The following is a 17,534-nucleotide window of genomic DNA, read 5'->3' as shown; positions in this document are numbered from 1 at the left end:
GGCAGCCCTATCCACGGCGCCCGGGGAGCAATTGGGGGTTAGGTGTCTTGCTTAAGGACACCTCAGTCATGGACTGTTGGCGCTGGGGATTGAACCGGCAACCTTCCGGTCACAGGGCCAGATCCCTAACCTCCAGCCCACAACTGCCCCCCCTATAATAAACTGTGTCACATCAACCTTCAAAGGTTTTTGTTTACATGTGCACGATTGAATTCTTACAGAAACACAGAAATTTTGAAAAATCAGTGGAGTTTCCCCATAACTCTTGTAGTGAGGGCCTCATGTGTTGAAAGTTTCTGGAATTTGACACAGGCACATATACACACAAACACAAAGAGTGTTGAGAGCCCCTCTTGCTTGACTAACTTCAGGAGAGTGAGGAGGTGAGGAAAGAGGATACAGGGAGAGAGACGAGAGAGGTTTTCTTTTCCTTTTTTTCTGGCCTGACTCAGAATGACAGGAAGGATATGTGGTGTGGCGCAGGTTAAGGGGATTCCAGAAAACAGCATGACCAAGAATAAGGCCAGGAATAAATAAGATAACACTGAAGCGAAATGGGCCGCTGATGGTAAGCTCATGGCACCAGTTAATGTACGCCACTTGTTGCTGTTGGGAGTGATCATCTGTGTTTCTTTTTGATCAGAATTGTGTTGTTTCTTAGCAGACTAGCCATTAAAACCACACATTGCACGATTGTGACAATGAATTCGTTTTCCTGTTTAATCATCAGCTAGACAAGACACAATACTAGTTTTTATATCTAATACTGAAACCATGAGTATCAGCTTTTGATGATTCAGTGTATGTGTCTATAAAACCTGCAAAGCTGAGTAATTGAAGCACTTCATTTAAAGGGCCAGTATCATGAAAAAAAAAATTGAAATAAGGAAGTTTGGAGTATGTACACAGTTTCGAAACGTTCTGTTCACTCTATATGGTCTGTGTATGGAAAAACATGTATGTGATCATGAGAACCAACCAATATACATATAGCCACCTATTCAGCCTAAAACAGGCTTGCTCCCCCCATTCATACAGAAGTTCTAGGGAAAGTTTCGGACTTTTTTTGAATGCGGTGCAGCCAGTTTTAGCAGAGTTCATTTATCTTGTCAGTCTTAAAGGCATGGTAACAAAACTTGTATAATTCTAAAGAGAGGAAGGAAAACAGTCATGTGAATGAATTATAACCTTTGTTGTACCTCAAGGGTAAGAAGATGTAGACTTTGGGCCCTTTAAGATAAGGTACCTAAAGGAACCATGCTCAAACCCTGTACTACACTACAAATACATAGCCAACAACATGAGCTTTTTTATTCACCAGAAATATCACATTCAGTACAAACAGACAAATGTAGTCTATTTAAAGTCCAGGAGTTTAATAAAATAAATCTCAGATTTGTAACGTAACTGTTTTTTCCCCTCTGATTTCCGATGCTACTTTATTTGCTGGTTTCAGTTGTGTGTTGATACTGTGTAGCATCGTTGCCGCATCTATTACCACGTATTGTCTGGCTTACAGGCCAGTTTCCTGGTTTATTTGCTTATAACTGGAATTTAGGTTATTGGTGCAGTTGAGTGAGTGGGATGTGATTGTCTGTTGGCTGCTGGCAGATCAGTAGCCTGACCGCAATACTTTAGTGTTGTTTTAGGAACAGCCTGGATCTTTTTGCTGTTGTTTTTGGGTGCAGCTCTATTCTCTATTCCTTGGCTCCTGTAGTCTGGGTGCTAAGTGCCTTGCCACCCCTCGTTTAGTGGCCCAACACCAAGCTTATCTGGGCTATGAATGGAATGTGTATTGGAATGGATGTGTATTTGTGTCTGGCTTCAGTAAAATGGCTGCTCGATTGTTGTCAGCCCAGTGTTATTACACCTCATTCTCTGTGAGGAATCGCTGCGCAATCTGGGTGATTTTTTTCTTCAAGCCTTCTTATTTTGTCGAACGTGTTACACATCCAGAAAGTAGTGCATTCCTGTAGTATTTTTGAAGTGTTTCTGCATTTCTGTTCTTTGATCTTGTGCAAATGAGGGGAAAATAATGCGATACGTTGAGGAATGGCTTATATAGAGCACCAACTCCCTACATCCTCTGTAAACTGGGTCAGGTTGACTGTGTATTCCCTTTCTAAATATGATGCAGCCTTTTAGATTTTCAGGTCAGTACTTCATACATTGATGCATTGATATCTATGTGTGTCATACGTGTAAAGATTGGTTTACTGTATGTGTGCAATTGAGTGCAAGAGTTTGAGTGTTCCTAGTATGTTTTTGTTAATGTTCTAAGTGAAGTCATCTACAGAGAACACACTCCTACATGTTTTAGTTCACAATTACTGTTTTTTATGCTGAATTTAATATATTGGAACAAAAGCTGTGGCACATGATGTATTTTATGGATTTTTTTTCTCCAATATATTAAAAACCAAATAAACTGTCAAGTAACAGCTGCATAAAATATCATGTTAAAGTGTGTTCTATGTAGAGGATGTTACCTTATTTTCCCTTAGAAAATCTACAAAACATGTGGTTTGACCCAGGGTGTTCAAACCTTTGTGTATGACTGTATGGTATTAAAGATTTTGGGCTGATGTGGCAGACAGATTCATATTCAACTCTCTGGAACTGATACAGTTCCACGTAGTTCTGTTTATTTCCATTATCGTTGATGACGGAAAAGAAAAATAATTTATTTAAAAAGTGTAGTGTGTCTACAACTGTAACTTTATTTGGCTTCATTTGAACTGCTGTCCTCCCGGTGGGATTTAATTTAGAATCAGACTTTTATTTTGGATGAGAAAATACTGGCAGAGGGAATCTCCAGAGAACAGGCAGCGTACAGATTGGAAGGGGAGAGAAAGGAATTGTCTGGCTTTTAAATAACACATATTTCACATGGACCTGAGCAGCTCGTTGAATAATATCCTGTGAATCTTGCATGTTAATAATAATTAGAGCCTGTTTTAAATCATAGTCCTACAGCTGAGTGTCTGGAAAAATAATTTAAAAGCACTAAAAGAGGCTGAGTTACTGGTCCCGTCATAGAAAGCATTTGAAACAGATACTACACAGTAGCAGTGCCACATTTAAACACGTTCCGCTGTCATCCGCATTATATTATCTTTAATATCCACATTTTTAGCTTGCTTTTGTTTGTTCTATAAGCTTTTGGGCTCTACAACAAGAGTTCTGCTGCCATCCTGATGCATACACTTTACCACACCCACATTCTTGCAATGCAGAAAATAGAGCAGGCTCCATGTAAAGATTTACTCGGCATTGCAGTCTGTCAGTTTCAGACCCAGTGTGATAGACTGCATAAATATGTGTGTTCATTTTGAAAACTTGGATGTGCATTTTTTCATCCATGTGTAAGTGGGCCTTCCTGTAAGTCATGTAGTCAAAAGACAGAAGCTCCGCATTTGCATCTAACATTTGGACTATAGAGTGCCAGGTCCTGTAACCAAGGGACCTCGTACAGGTCTTTACATCACTGATGAGCTCTCGGGATTGGCTAACTTATGAGAAATACTGACTGATCGCTTATTTGAGCTAAAAACAGCTGATACTAATACAAAGCTGGCCAATCTCCAGAAATTATCATGATAACAATATAATTTGATCGTATTGCCCACCTCTAATGGTCAGTGATCATCAATAAATCAGTCATTATACAGAAGTTGTCCTACCTCACTGTGAATGGTTACATATACTATGAAAACCTATCTTCAGTTATTAATCAGTTTGATTACTTTGCACTCATTATTCAGTACAGCTCACTGTGATTAGCTGCTTTGCTGAGCAAACAGGTGAACATTACTTTGAATAAACTGAAAGACAAAACCTTAAGTAAATTTAATCCGTTTTATTTTTTGATATAGCTCCAGTATACACAGAATAAAGATGAATAATGCTCTTTTGCTTTTAACTTTGTCGACCCAATAAAATCACTGGGTCTAATCTTGCCACCCAAATGTACTTTTCTGGCTATACCCCTGAGCAGAGCTGTTAGAATAAGAAACACAGCAACATTGCAAAGAAACTCATGTGCTGTTTTTGTTTGGGTGAGGCTAGTTCAGCAGCTTACATCCTATTCCAGTCATTTTGTGATGGGTGTTAGTGGGTGGCCCCCCATTTGCTTTGTTGTTCTGGAATGGTCCTAGAACAAGGCTGGACAGACAGAACAATATAGTGACCCTGATCCACAGGCTTCTGAACCTGCCGATCAGGCCTGCCTCGATTATCATAGAAGCTGATGGAAGGCCATGGATATGCAGAGGAGTTGTCCAGTTATGCCATAATCACTGGTTCTGGGCAGGACCTGTGGTATTTGTTCCATGAGTGACTCTCCAACTCAGGCAGGTAGGAACTGCACTCTACTGAGCACAGCAAGACTAGGGGCTTGAGCTTTGCGAGCTGAGGCCTATTTTTTCCCCCCATGGAAGCTTCCAGAGCTTTTTTAAGGGCGGTAGGACAGAGAGTGAAAGAGAGAGACTTGAGCCTCAGACAGACTGTGGTGAGGGGAAGTAATGTGTCGCTTGTATGTGCCTTGTTTACTTGGGGACAAGCAAGAGGAGGAGGATCCAGCTGAAGGTGTGTGAACAGGTTTTGTGCTCCTTCATCGTGAAAAGAGATTTATTTTGTTGACGGTGGCTATCAGTGGGAGCCAGGAGGCTTGCTTATACAAACATATGTTTAGAAATCATCTGCTGTTATAGCCAGCAGTAGATGTTGGTTTGTTATCCTGTTTCATTGGCATCTCCACGCAAGGGTAAAACGAGGTTATGTGAGGAAAAAGAGAAAGAGATGTCCGTCACTGGTCAGCTGCAGATGTTGTTTTCCTGGCTCTGCTGTGTCAGAGGGTAGAATATCCTGCATGAATTGAAAAAACAGCTATTTCCTTCAGGCTTTTACTGTTTCCTTTCCTGCAGGCCTGACCCAGGTTAGCAGCTTTTGTTTTTGTAGCATCTTGGTGTGTGTAGCCCTATCAATTTTTTCCCTCTAATTGATCAAGGAAATGACAGCCTTATCAGAAAGTTTATTTAAATATTTATCCATCCTTATCTCATCCTTCCCCTGCTCAGGAAACATTTCTATTGCATGATTACATATTTTGCCTAATGAACGTTTTAGACTTTTAGACTTAAATAGACCTTTCTCACCCTTCTGGTTAAATCATTTTGGAAGGGAGTGGATCCAACTGTGTGGGAGATTTTGTCTGAGGGACAAAAGTTATTGTAGCTCAGAATGAGTAATGAAGTCAAGCTTTAAAGCTGTTGTTATTTTTTTCTGTGCGACAAGCTGGAGCCTTTGCTCTCTGGGGGAAGTCTGAGGAAGGCAAGTTAGTGGCTCTTTCTCATCAGCCCCAGCTGGATGGCTCTCGGATTATCCATGGGTCATTAAAATGTATTAAAAACCATTAAATTGATTATTCCAAGGATGAAAGTGTTAAATGGCATTTAAGCTTGAGTGTCTGAAACATTTTCATTTTTATATTAACAATTTAACTAAAATATGACGTAAATTTTGGCTGCAAGTTTTTTCCCTTTATTTTAAATGAGATTTATAAAATCTGCTTTGTAAATGTAGGTATTGCATAGCCTGAATGGGGTAACAACTGTCTCAAATCAGCATTAAAAAGGCTTCTGTTTGAATTTGCTGATACCTGCAGGTATGCTGGCTCTTTCTCCAGGCACAGAGGGTGGAATTCCCTTCCCTGGCTTTGGTTCTGTCTGACTAAGTAAGCTGTACATGGCTGAAAGACTGTGGTCAGTGCGGCTAGTCATAGGTGCTCTTCAGGGGCTCATTATGGCCATTACTTGTGGAGTGGCCACATTGGAGTTCTTTATGAAGTGTTAGAAGCTTGGCTTGCATAGTTTCCTGCTGCCACTCCCATGGGTTTAAAATAAACCTTGATTTCCTTCCTCAGGCCAGCGATGCTTCTGTTTCTGAGGAACTACCCATCTCTGTTGATCGACTCACTAGAGCTCTGACCAGCTAAACGAACAAAACTAATGAAAAAGAAAACTCAGAGTGGCAAATGCTGACTCACTGCTGCACTAAAACTTCTAGTCATTCTGGCACTTTAGCATAATTGCTAAGATGTGCCTCTTAAGCAGTTTCTGGTGAAAGCCTTCTGCTTGGTACAATATATGCACATATTTATTTATTAATCAGTGTGGTCATTATATGCAGTTATCTGTAAATTCTTGTACAGTCATTATTGCACTGCATCTCTCATCTCAGGTTATAGATATTATCACAGATTGTTGTATTTTTTTCTATTTGTATATATGCCTGTAGATAGGATCTGGTATATTTATTCTTGTCATCTGTCTGTCTGTCTATCTGTCTGTCTCTCTATCTATCTATCTATCTATCTATCTATCTATCTATCTATCTATCTATCTATCTATCTAGTCTCTGTTGAAACAAAGAGTAAGAAGAGCTCTCATACATTAGCATGCCTTGAACGGAACCTACATTTGTGTTCAAGTTCCTCTTGGCTGCCTCAGGATTGGTGCGGAGTGAAGACATTCAAGGCCGGGGCATTGTAAGTGGCAGAGTCACAGTTGAGGCTCTGTGCCACAGACAAGAGGGAGAAAATAGTGGAGTGATTATTTGACAAAAAATGGGTGTGGAAATCCAAATCTCTGAGGGGAATCTGTCGACTACTTCAAAGCATGACTGTTATAATAGTGGTTTGTTATAAATGAGTCAGTGCTAGAAGTCTCTCATTTTAAAATATTCTGATACTCATATCAAATATCTAGGCTTATATATGTATTTCTGGGTTGTGCTTGTACAAAGTTTATCTAGAGTGGCTTATCTGTGTTTTGGTAGAGAACTGCATTTGTCTAAATATGTGTCACTGTTCACTGTTTCTTACCCTAACTACGGATACACCACCATTACTGATGGTTTACAAATGTGGGGCAACAATGGATGACTGTAGGTGAGAAATAGCTTTTAGGCTATGAATATGGCAAAAAGCTCACTTCACTGTTACGGTAACTTTCTCTACATATTACTTAATTACTACACAGTTCTGTATTAATAGTCGTTTGTGAATAATGGCTTATACCAGACGAGAAGTGATTCTGAGGCTATGAATATAGTGAAAAGCTTCTATTTCTTAGTGTATTTTTTCCCCTGAAATCTACTTTCTGAGTGTAGTGCAGTTAGATTATCTGCATGATAATTTTCCATCTTCTCTTATCATTTTTAATTACATTGGCTGGTTTGTTTCTCTGCTTTCAAGATTGGTGTATGTAAATGACCTTTATTGTCATTGGCTGCTTTGTATTTTGCCTAATTCAAAGAGCAGTCGGGACTGAAACACTCCTTATAGCTTGATTGTGATCAGGTGGGGCTAAATAGGTGGTAGCTCTAGGCTGAATGAGTGGGTGTATGTAAATGTGTTGATTTTCATGACATCACAAAAACAGTTAATTCAAAATACATTTCTGCAGCTTAGTTTCTGTATGTGGTATGTTTTGAAACATTAATGTTTATGTTTTCTATGAGAAGTGCCCTTCACTAGTAGATGTGCATAATGTATCATTTGTGAAATGTTATTGTAATGGAGGCTTTTGCAGTGCTGATATTGCCAAAGGCTGCAAATTTCAGCCCACAGTGTATTTATTGTGCACTGTGAGCATCCTGACCTATCGCAGTGAAAGATGAGTTTCTGAGGGTGTTTGGATGAATCAAGGTGTTTATTTAACTAAACAAAAATAAATTATTTCAGTCAATGCATTCTGATCTTTAAGGACTCATTATTGATTTGCGAGTGCATTTTAGCGAATTGTGTATCAACATCACAATATGTACCAACATAATCATAATACCATTATTTTGTCCATATTGTGCATCTCTAGTTAATAAGGAGGTTCTAAGTACAGTTACTGTAGGCGTAGCTTGATTATCATCGTCAGTTCAAGATCTCTAGGGCTTTCATTGTCTCTTCCATGTTGTGGGCAGGGCTATTCTGTCTGGGTTCGGTTCCTACCCTGGCTCAACTCAGAAGGAGTATTGTTTCTGTTAGTCACAGTGAGAGTTTGGGTGGAGATGTAGGAGGCTTTGAGATGTCTCCAGAGACAAGCCCCTGATTAGATACAAAATGAAGCAGGCCTGGAACTCAGTGATAGTTTATCTAAACTGGAAAAGACTGGTCACACTCAGTGGCAATAAGACTGCTGAGCCGTCTATCTCAGTATTCAACCATTAAGGAAGAGATTTTGCAGGGGTGGTGTCCAGGATGTTCCATAGTCAATCTGAATAGGTTTGCACTGCCTTCCTGAGCTCCTCTTGAGCTATTGTTTCCAGGGTGGAAGCTGTAAACCCACCACGCTCTCTCCAGCAACTTTTCTCCAGAGGAAGAGGGTGAAGGAAAAGCCACCGAGCGTGCTTACTTAGCAACTTAGACTGTATTGGAGAATCGTCAAGCAGTTAACAGTTGTTTACACCTAGGATTTGAGGTGGAAGATCTCCTGTTTTAATCTGTCAGTGTTAAGAATGTGCTTTGGAAAGAATGTGCTCTGACTCTCTTAACTGTGGTATATATAAACATATTTTGTAGGTTGTCACAAACCAAACCAGGAGTGTGGTCTTAGTAGCGTTTTGGGAGGCTTTTATAAGTGATGAGGGTTTCTAATGACTTTTCATACCTTTAAGGGTGGATTGTTCCCCTCCTTTGAATCTAAGTGATGGGATAAGGAAATTACAGATGAAAGGATAGAGAGGGAAGCACAGTAGATGTGTATCTTGCTTAATGTCCTGGCAAACACTGGATGCTTATGAAACACTTTAATGTGGAACAGTCCCTGTATGTCTCTGGTAGTTTTTCATCAGAAAAGCTTCCAACATTTCAGTAGAAATGACTTGGTTGTTGGCAATATGGCAAAAATGTAATATCACAGTACTTTTGACAATACACGTTTCAATAATTATATTTTTGAGATTGTTCTGACATTTGATATGTTCAAACAGGCACAAGAGAGCCAGTAGTGCCACATATAAAATGCTTTTGTATTTTTGAGATATTGTGCAGCTCTAAATTCTCTCTCTTTGTTCTCTTTGTAGTAAAACATGCTGTAAAGCTCTGATCTTATCCACAAAATGTTTGAAAAAGCATATTGTCACATAATTTATCATGATGACAATAAATATTGTCAGATTGCCCAGCCCTAGAAGGGCTTAGGATGTATTGAACAATGCATTGGTATTTTTTTTTCATCTGTATTGTTGGTGCTTTTTGTTACTTCGAACTTATTTGCAAACCTCAGAAAGACTAAATATCCTTATGTATTTATACCCCTCAGCCAGACCCAGATGGGTGTGTTTGAGCTTACTGATTGTCTGGTGTGTTGAACCCTGTGCCCTCAAAACCTCTAAATGTCTTCCCCTGTCCTATGCCTTCACAGGGAGTCCCTCCAGAGCAGTGTCCACTATGTCCCTCTCCGTGCGGCCTACGCGCCGAGCCCTTGCCAGGTCCATCACTAGGAGCCAGTCCTTTGCCGGAGTCAACTCCTACGATAAGCCCTACAGGTTAGTCCACACAGAAATATGGGCAGAGACACACAAACACTATATTCTCCTTCTTCAGTGAGAGGAGACAGTGATTACAATTACAAGCAGAGATATAACAACGCACAATATTGTGTTGCACTGTAGTTAGCTTGTGGCATGTCCTGCACACACATTACCCTTCTCTCTCAGTCAGCGCATCTGTTTCTATGCTGCTAAGATACCAGTCTGAGGAGATCAAGCTCAATTTTACTGTGCTTTTCTAAAATCTCAACAGATTAACACATTGCACATTTTAAGGCATGCCTTACTTGTTGAAGAATTTATTGAATCAAAACTTCATTGTATCATATCAACCTGGAGTGAGAATATTATGACTCATTACATCTAGATTGACAGAGTCAAGGATGTTTGTCATGTTATAAATGAAAATGAAAACACAGCAGTCCCTTAGTCACTTCCCACTTTTTCTAATGCATTTGAAGTAGGCCACTAAAAAATGGCCAGACTTTTCAGATAAGCACCAGAGTGCTTTTGCTGCCTGACTCGGTAAGCTGAATCGGACGGTACTCACTGTGATCTAGTTGGTGCTAAAGTGTGAAAGACTGCAATATTTTCACAATTCCAGGAGAATCTGACGGTCTAATGTAGAAGTGTGTTGACCACACATGAGACAGATGATTTGGGAAATTCCACAAAGCTGAAGTTTTCTCATTCTCCTCTTTACTGGTGCAGCAATTAACATTATGTAATTACGTTGCTCTGATACGTCAACACACCACAACACATCCCATTTGTTTTCAATTGGAAGTGTTTGTTTGATATAACACGGCCATGTGGTGCATGATGGGTGCGGTGCTTCGAGTTTTGGGGGTGCGGTGCATCAGAAAGTTGAGCGGAGCTGAATTGCATGTAGACGTCTACCCAATCTTAAAATTTTTCCATACAACATAGAAGACCAGTGGCAAAAGCTAAAATATTTAAACACAACCATTTAGATCTACATTTTTTACTTTTGCCAAGAAAACAATTAGTTGGATATTAATAAACTGAAATGACTGATGTTGACTGCTAGTGATCATAAACATTCATAATCTTCATCTCTTTAAATTGAACCTTTCTAATGTTATATAATGTTAGAAAATATTAGTATATTGATGCATACAGTGCTAACTTTATTATTAAAAAAATATAAAGTATTCTGCTCCATTCAAAGTAACACAAAATTTGATTAAAAAAGAAAAAAAACAAACCGCAAATAAGTGGATTGTGGATTTAGCAGCATTTTTGGCAGTCGTGTGGAGCTAGCTAGTGTTATAAAGCAGTATTGACAGGTTATCTGTGTATTGTTTTGTTTTTGCTATTTTGCAGAATACAGTATTTCTGGCTTACTTTGGCTTCTAAACATGGTTGTTATTAAAAAGTGAAGGGATGTCACAGAAAAATAATCCATTGTGATCTTAAAAGGTTTATCTAACCACTTAAAATCTCAGGCTTGCATATTATTCACTAAATCCAGGGCCTTTAATTGAAACCAGCTGAACTATTCTTAGGTTATAGAGGTGTGTGATTCAACTTTGGGCCTGCTAGTGGGCCCTGGCCATTTAAGGAGTTAAAGGAGGAGTTAAGGAGTTTTATTGCTATTTTTTATTTGACCAAAATAAACATACCATCATATATACCAAAACTGTCAGAAATTTTGATTATATTATCATATACATTTTTGGCCACACCGTAGAAACTGCTAATGACACCCCTAATACCAAGCTTACCCCTATAATAAAAAAGTCACAATAACATAATTTTCAACTACCCGCCACATTTCTGTTAAAGGGTCACACCTGACAGGACGTCCTGTAGAGCCTACATTTCCTCCCCATTGCAGAGACCCTGTGTCTGCTTAAGAAAAGAGTCTGCCTCCCAAAAGCTGCAGGCTTGCATTTTGACAGTAAAAGGAAACAGTCTCCCCTTGTGCCCCTTTTTCTTTGCTGTGGGAGTGAAAGAGAGAGATAAAGAAAGAGAAACTCTGCTGGTTCTCTTACTATTTCCAATTCACACCTCTTTATTACCAAATTCCTTTATTTTCATGTCTGGTTTTCCAGTTGAAGTGCAGTGTTTGAGTAGCATTGTTATGCTATATGTGAATAATATTGTGCAGTGATAATATTATGGATGTTGTTATCTAACAAAAACCTTTCTTTCTTGACACGACCAAAATTTTTAACCTTAACTGAAGTTGGAAAAGCAGGTTATTTAGCGTGGTACTTACAGACACATTCTGCCATAAATCTGTAATTCGGTGAGGGATTATTTCTTGTGAAAAGGAATTTAGTGACCACTCTGAGTTCCTTCCAGTAATGTTTTAGTCTGCTTACTTCTACGTTCAGTCTGTCAATATAACTGAGTCTAGCAGACTACTGATTCCCCAGCTAAAGGCTTAATGAATGTTAGCTCAGTTTTCATAAGTAATCAAATGTTTATCTCTGATTACTCAGGTGTTGATCTTCAAACTTATTATTCAGTGACTGCTATAAATGACTCAGTAACTACTATAAATGCCTCTGTAGCTAGTGTGATATCAGAAAGTTATGTGGTTATGAGAGTGGAAGGTTCCCACATACGGACCCTTGTGGTTTCAAAAGGGGTTAGTGTTGAATGAAGTGCTCCTCTGAGCCAGATATTCCTGTCATAGCAGAACATTACTCACCTCTCTCCAATTCTTATTGAACTGTCTGTCATCAGTACATGGAATAGTCACATTTCATATTCATGTGCCAGCATGTTTTGTAGAGTGTTATTGATTTTAGATTTAATTTCAGTTGCTATTTATGTTGCTCATGGTGGAGCACCTTCACTCTCTTATGCATTTGTATCAGCTGGCATGAGAGAACGGAGAACATGTAGGTGAAATTCATACCTGGAAAAAAGTGAAGTTTTCTATTTAGGACTGTCAAACAATGAACATAATTAATTACAGTTGTGTTATTTGGAATTATTTCATATTTAAAAACAGTGCATTTTGTATCATGAGTGGATAAAATAAACCTAACCACAATGTATTTATTACTTTTAGTAATCAGTAACATTTCATTGTGTAAACACAGGGATCACATAATCTATATATGAAAATCACATTGAATCACACATGAATGTGTAATGAACGTTATTTTTTATTTGGGTGTTCTCCCAAAGACGTCCTCCGGTGTAACGTTACTGATGTTACGAGTTCTGTTGGCAACAGCACTGTGTTTCGTTTAATGTTACTTCAGACTATCAGTGATAAACAATTTTACCAATGTAGTAGCTATAAATAACTTGGGTTTTATAAGTGAGTAATCAGAGAAACCTCTTGCTATTTAAAAGCTTGAATGAGAGGAGTATAGCTGCTGAATCACAGGAACATTGTGCAAGTGGCTTTAAGGATCAAACTAGAAAAATGCACTAACAGTGCTAAAAAATTGTGGTATTAATTGTTATCCTATTAATGCATTATTATCATGCTAACTTCGACAGCTGCAGTTTTGCTGTAAGGTAGCATATGTGTGTGTGTGTGTGTGTTTCAGGAGCCTCTCTGTGTTCAGCACTCCAGCGTGTGCGAGGAAGACACGATCTAGAGCAAGCAGGATGTTCACACTCTCCACTAAGTCCCCACCTCCGAAGGTGCCCCAGCCCGAGAGGCTGGATGAAGTCTATGAGGCCCTAAAGAGAGGACTACAGTGAGTATACATACACTCCCTCTCTCTCTCAGTACATGTCCAAATACTTACAGTGCTTAGAGTTCAAATTCTTACCGTACGTACAGTCCACATACTTAGAGTATTACTATTGCCGGTGGTTGGCAATTTTTTACTAATGCTCTCATATGATAAAAGTGCCTGCTATACAATAAAGAGTCATTACAGCCCACACAGTACTCAAGTCTGGACACTTGGAGAAGCCTATAAAGAACCATGAGGTGGTCTTGTGTTCATAATCCCCTTCAGGAGTGCTGATCTTCATGGTTGTAATAAATATGGGAGGAATTAATCTTTGTTCAGCTGACCTGGCACTGATCTAGGATTTGTCTTTATGGTTTAGAGCAGCACATACAGAGGACAGTTCTATCAGTAGTTCATTGTTCCTGTGCTTAGTACTGGTCCTGGACCAGAACTCATGACCTGTGTGTTAAATGTCACACTGCTGGTGTACATGTTGCTGAATATCTGGTATTTGGGCTTCCAGGTCTTACCTGCAGGTTCATCAGATGGAGCTGGACAGTTTAAACCGCCAGATGAAGGAATCCAAGAGGAACTCTCGGCTGGTGAGAACATGGGACCAACTCCCAGTCCATCCTTGTCATGCACTCCTGAGGCCACATGTATCAAATACAGATCTGATCTAGACTTAAAGGCTAACAGTACTTGTAGGACATTAACAGTAAAACTGAACAGAACAGAAGGACATGTGTGGGGATGGAGATTTAAATCTATGAAATGCAAGACTATAAATCCCCAGGGAACCTAATTCCATGATAGTTTTCTATTTGGGTTATGAACTGACCAACAGAAATGACCTGAAAGTGCTCTTGTTATATTAACTCCTGTATAGTTACCATTTTGGAGATACCAGCTTTTGTTCCGATAGCAACAGTATTTATACTCTTCCCTTGGGCTTTAAATGAATCTACTGTAAGATGAGTCTGAATCTAGGTTTTTATTCAATGATTTTGTTGCTGTTCATTTTAAACTTCTCTTTCTCTCTGTTTTTGGCCACAGGGTTTTCTTTATGAACTGGACAAGGTGAGGGGCTCTGTATTTTACATGCACTACTTGCTATTTTGTGTTTAGAATTATGTTTAATGAAGACACAGAAATGCCTGACTGTGTCTGCCTTTCTTGTAGCGAGTATGTCATATAAGGTTTATTCTCTTTCTTGCAGCAAGTGAAGGTGATTGAGAGATTCATGAGACGGCTGGAGTTTCATCTCAGTAAGGTAAGCACAGTGTTATACGCATAATGCATGATTAGAATAATGGAATTGATTTCCACTTCAGCTTAGTGAACTGTAATGTGAGGATGAAGACGTTTATACAGAAGTGTTCTTATTGAACTGGAACAGGTCAAGCATTCAGTGCTTCATTCCCAGGAATCGTCATGAGTGTGCGCATGCATATGTATGCGTGTGCGTTCATTTATGTTATAGTGTGTCGGTACCGGAGAGTATGTGTTTGTGTGTCAAATCTGTGGCTCAGGATGGAGATCAGCAGGTCCAGACTTGTGTGTGACATAGCTTAATGTACATCCTTCAGTAGCTCCACAAGCAAAATTTGGGGCAGCCGTGGGCTGGAGGTTAGGGAACTGGCCCTGTGACCGGAAGGTTGCCGGTTCAATCCCCAGCGCTGACAGTCCATGACTGAGGTGTCCTTGAGCAAGACACCTAACCCCCAATTGCTCCCTGGGTGCCGTGGAAAGGGCTGCCCACCGCTCCGGGCAAGTGTGCTCACTGCCCCCTAGTGTGTGTGTATTCACTAGTGTGTATGTGGTGTTTCACTTCACGAATGGGTTAAATGCAGAGGTGGAATTTCCCCATTTGTGGGATTAAAAAAGTATCCTCTTCCTCATGTTCTTTGGTATTTATACATTTAAACTGCACTCACAGTGCACACACTGATCAGAGACAAGGGCAGCCCCAAGGCCCAGTTCACCCTCATGCTAATCAGTAGACCCGTAAGCCTCTGATTTAATGGACCAGAGTAGCTCCAGCCAGCTGCGGGACAGGAAGGGGCCTTTGTCCTCCTCCTGTTCCTCTCCTGCTGCAGTTTCGTTTGATGTGTCATACGTTTGGTTTTAAGAGCATGTGGAACAGCAGGGGAGTGAGGAGCATATATAAGTGACAGTGTGTCTTTCTATATAAGATAGACGAGGTAGAAAACACCCCTCTTTAAGGGAATCCCGCCAATTTTTCAAAACATCTGCATAATTGAATTTTTGATTTCTTCATCTAGAGTAGTCTGATGTGAAATGTGGCATCTGTGTCTTTGTGTCTTAATGATTAAATTATACAGATTTAGAAAAATGTGTGGGATTCCCCTGTAAGAACTGTGTCCATTATTGTAAAGCTAAACCATGTTCATGAGTTTAGCTTGCACAAGATGATGCACATGCTGATTTAGTTTTTGTTTTTATTGAGAAAAAATTTTTAAAAGGGTGATAAGAAGACCCCCCCGGTAAATCTTGCTTCAGTTTGTCATATGTTTTACTGGTTTTTTGCACACAAGAAAACACGTTAGGTGTGGATGCAACTTTTTCTCTACCTTATGTCAACATACAATCAAACCTCCAGTGAGACGCCTAAATGGTTGCTAATGCTAGAAAGTCTGTAAAAGTCCAGGGAACAAATGTGTACTTTTCTGATGAAAATAAATAATATATCTGGGACAGTGGGCTAAAGGAGGCCTTTTGCCCTGTTGAGGTTTTACCCAAATTTTGCTTTGAGAAAAAAAAAAACAGACATTTTTTCTCTCACTCAGAGCCAAATGTAACGCTCTCTGAATGACTTAAATACTTTGTGAGAAGGTGTAAAAAATGTGTTCAGAAAAATTAACATGATTCCATAATTGAAAAAGATGTGTAGCATTATGAATGATGTTATATTAAAATAATGGCTCAAAATGGCTCACATTTGAATAGTAGTGCTGAAATCTCAATGTGGATAACGTGACAAATTCCTCTACATAGTGTACTGTGCAAAAGTCTTATATAAATGTATATAAATGTATATAAATATAAAACATATATACAGCAAAACCTGACAAAACATCAGCAGCACGCCTGATTTGTTTTAATGAAAGACTGATAACATGAAGCAAGTATTGGATAGTAAACACTGTGCTTCCTCGAAGAGAGCTTTGGAAACATACATAATATCACTATATTTTGTTCATTTGATTATTTGGGTTCATTCTTGTGTTAATGTTTTTGAACAAAAAAGCTGTTTCCTGTCAAGGCAGAAAGCTTAAGAGGCACAAGTATTTGTGCAGTACTGTATATAATTAGTGTTATGATTTTTAACTCTTCGTATCTTAAAAACTTGAAATGTTGCATGAAAAAGTACCTTTTGATGTTATTGAATTAAATAATAAAAATCAGTGATGGTTAATTGAAGTCTTATATGCAAACGCATATAAGAAAATTAAGTAGTATATAAGAGATTAAAAAACAGATATGAATGGAGAGGCAGGATGTTCAGCTGTCAGCTGTTGTTAGCCAAGCTGTGAATGTTTGCTCGAGAGGCCCAGCTCTGACTCCAGTTCTGACTGGCCTGTTGACTTGCAATGAGGATGTTGGAACACAGTTGATAGGCTTCTGTTAAACACCTCCAGATGAGGGGTGTGTTCATGAGTGCGTGCGATGGAGAGAGCAAGGTGGTGTTCCTGGAATGAATCTGTTAAAGGTTCTCTTTTTTCGTTTGTGTTGTAAAACTTTCAAGGTTTTGCGACCTGCTTGCTCTTTCCTCTTCAGGAGCAACTGCTGTCGTTGTTTGTGTTAATTTGTCATGTTTTTGTTTTTTTGTGTTATGGGGCTCCTACATCTCTAACCCTCTGTGACTACACACACACTTGCACGCTAATCTCTGTAGGTCCATGTTTAATCACACATCCTTTCATAATACCAGTCATGCAGGAAGGTCTTGTCAGAATTACTTTCATGTAGTGTTTTACTGGCCTGACTTCCTTGGAATGGAATTTCTGCAATATTTTCTTCTTGGAAGTGCATTTGTGAATTAATATCTTAACAAACTGCCAATCATGGAGAAATCCAAATAAGCAAACATGTTACAATTGGCACAATACTAGTTTTTTATTTGCTGCACGGTGGTGTGGTGGTTAGCGCTGTCGCCTCACAGCAAGGAGAGTCTGGGTTTGATTCCCCGGCCGGGTGACCAGGGTCCTCTCTGTGTGGAGTTTGCATGTTCTCCCCCTGTCTGCGTGGGTTTCCTCCGGGTTCTCCGTTTTCCTCCCACAGTCCAAAGAC

General features: G+C 39.4%; 1 protein-coding gene across 7 annotated transcripts in view; it reads left to right on the top strand.

Moving 5' to 3' along the window:
- ripor1 (RHO family interacting cell polarization regulator 1) overlaps nucleotides 1-17,534 on the top strand; it is an 88,362-nt gene that overhangs the window by 51,638 nt on the left and 19,190 nt on the right. For 4 of the 7 annotated variants that reach the window (XM_037540104.1, XM_037540100.1, XM_037540099.1 and 1 more), the window contains exons 1-6: nucleotides 4,516-4,587; nucleotides 9,420-9,543; nucleotides 13,086-13,238; nucleotides 13,744-13,822; nucleotides 14,277-14,300; nucleotides 14,440-14,493. In XM_037540104.1, coding sequence (XP_037396001.1) covers nucleotides 4,524-4,587; nucleotides 9,420-9,543; nucleotides 13,086-13,238; nucleotides 13,744-13,822; nucleotides 14,277-14,300; nucleotides 14,440-14,493 — 498 coding nt within the window. In that variant the 5' untranslated portion in view covers nucleotides 4,516-4,523. Of the gene's footprint in view, nucleotides 1-4,515; nucleotides 4,588-9,419; nucleotides 9,544-13,085; nucleotides 13,239-13,743; nucleotides 13,823-14,276; nucleotides 14,301-14,439; nucleotides 14,494-17,534 lie in introns of those variants that run through there. The other 3 variants (XM_037540103.1, XM_037540102.1, XM_037540101.1) reach the window with 1 other exon arrangement.

This window comes from Pygocentrus nattereri, chromosome 7, assembly GCF_015220715.1.
Source record: "Pygocentrus nattereri isolate fPygNat1 chromosome 7, fPygNat1.pri, whole genome shotgun sequence".
NCBI classification, from domain to species: Eukaryota; Metazoa; Chordata; class Actinopteri; order Characiformes; family Serrasalmidae; genus Pygocentrus; species Pygocentrus nattereri.
Note: the sequence above shows the minus strand (reverse complement) of the source record. Positions and strands in the feature narration are given on the sequence as shown.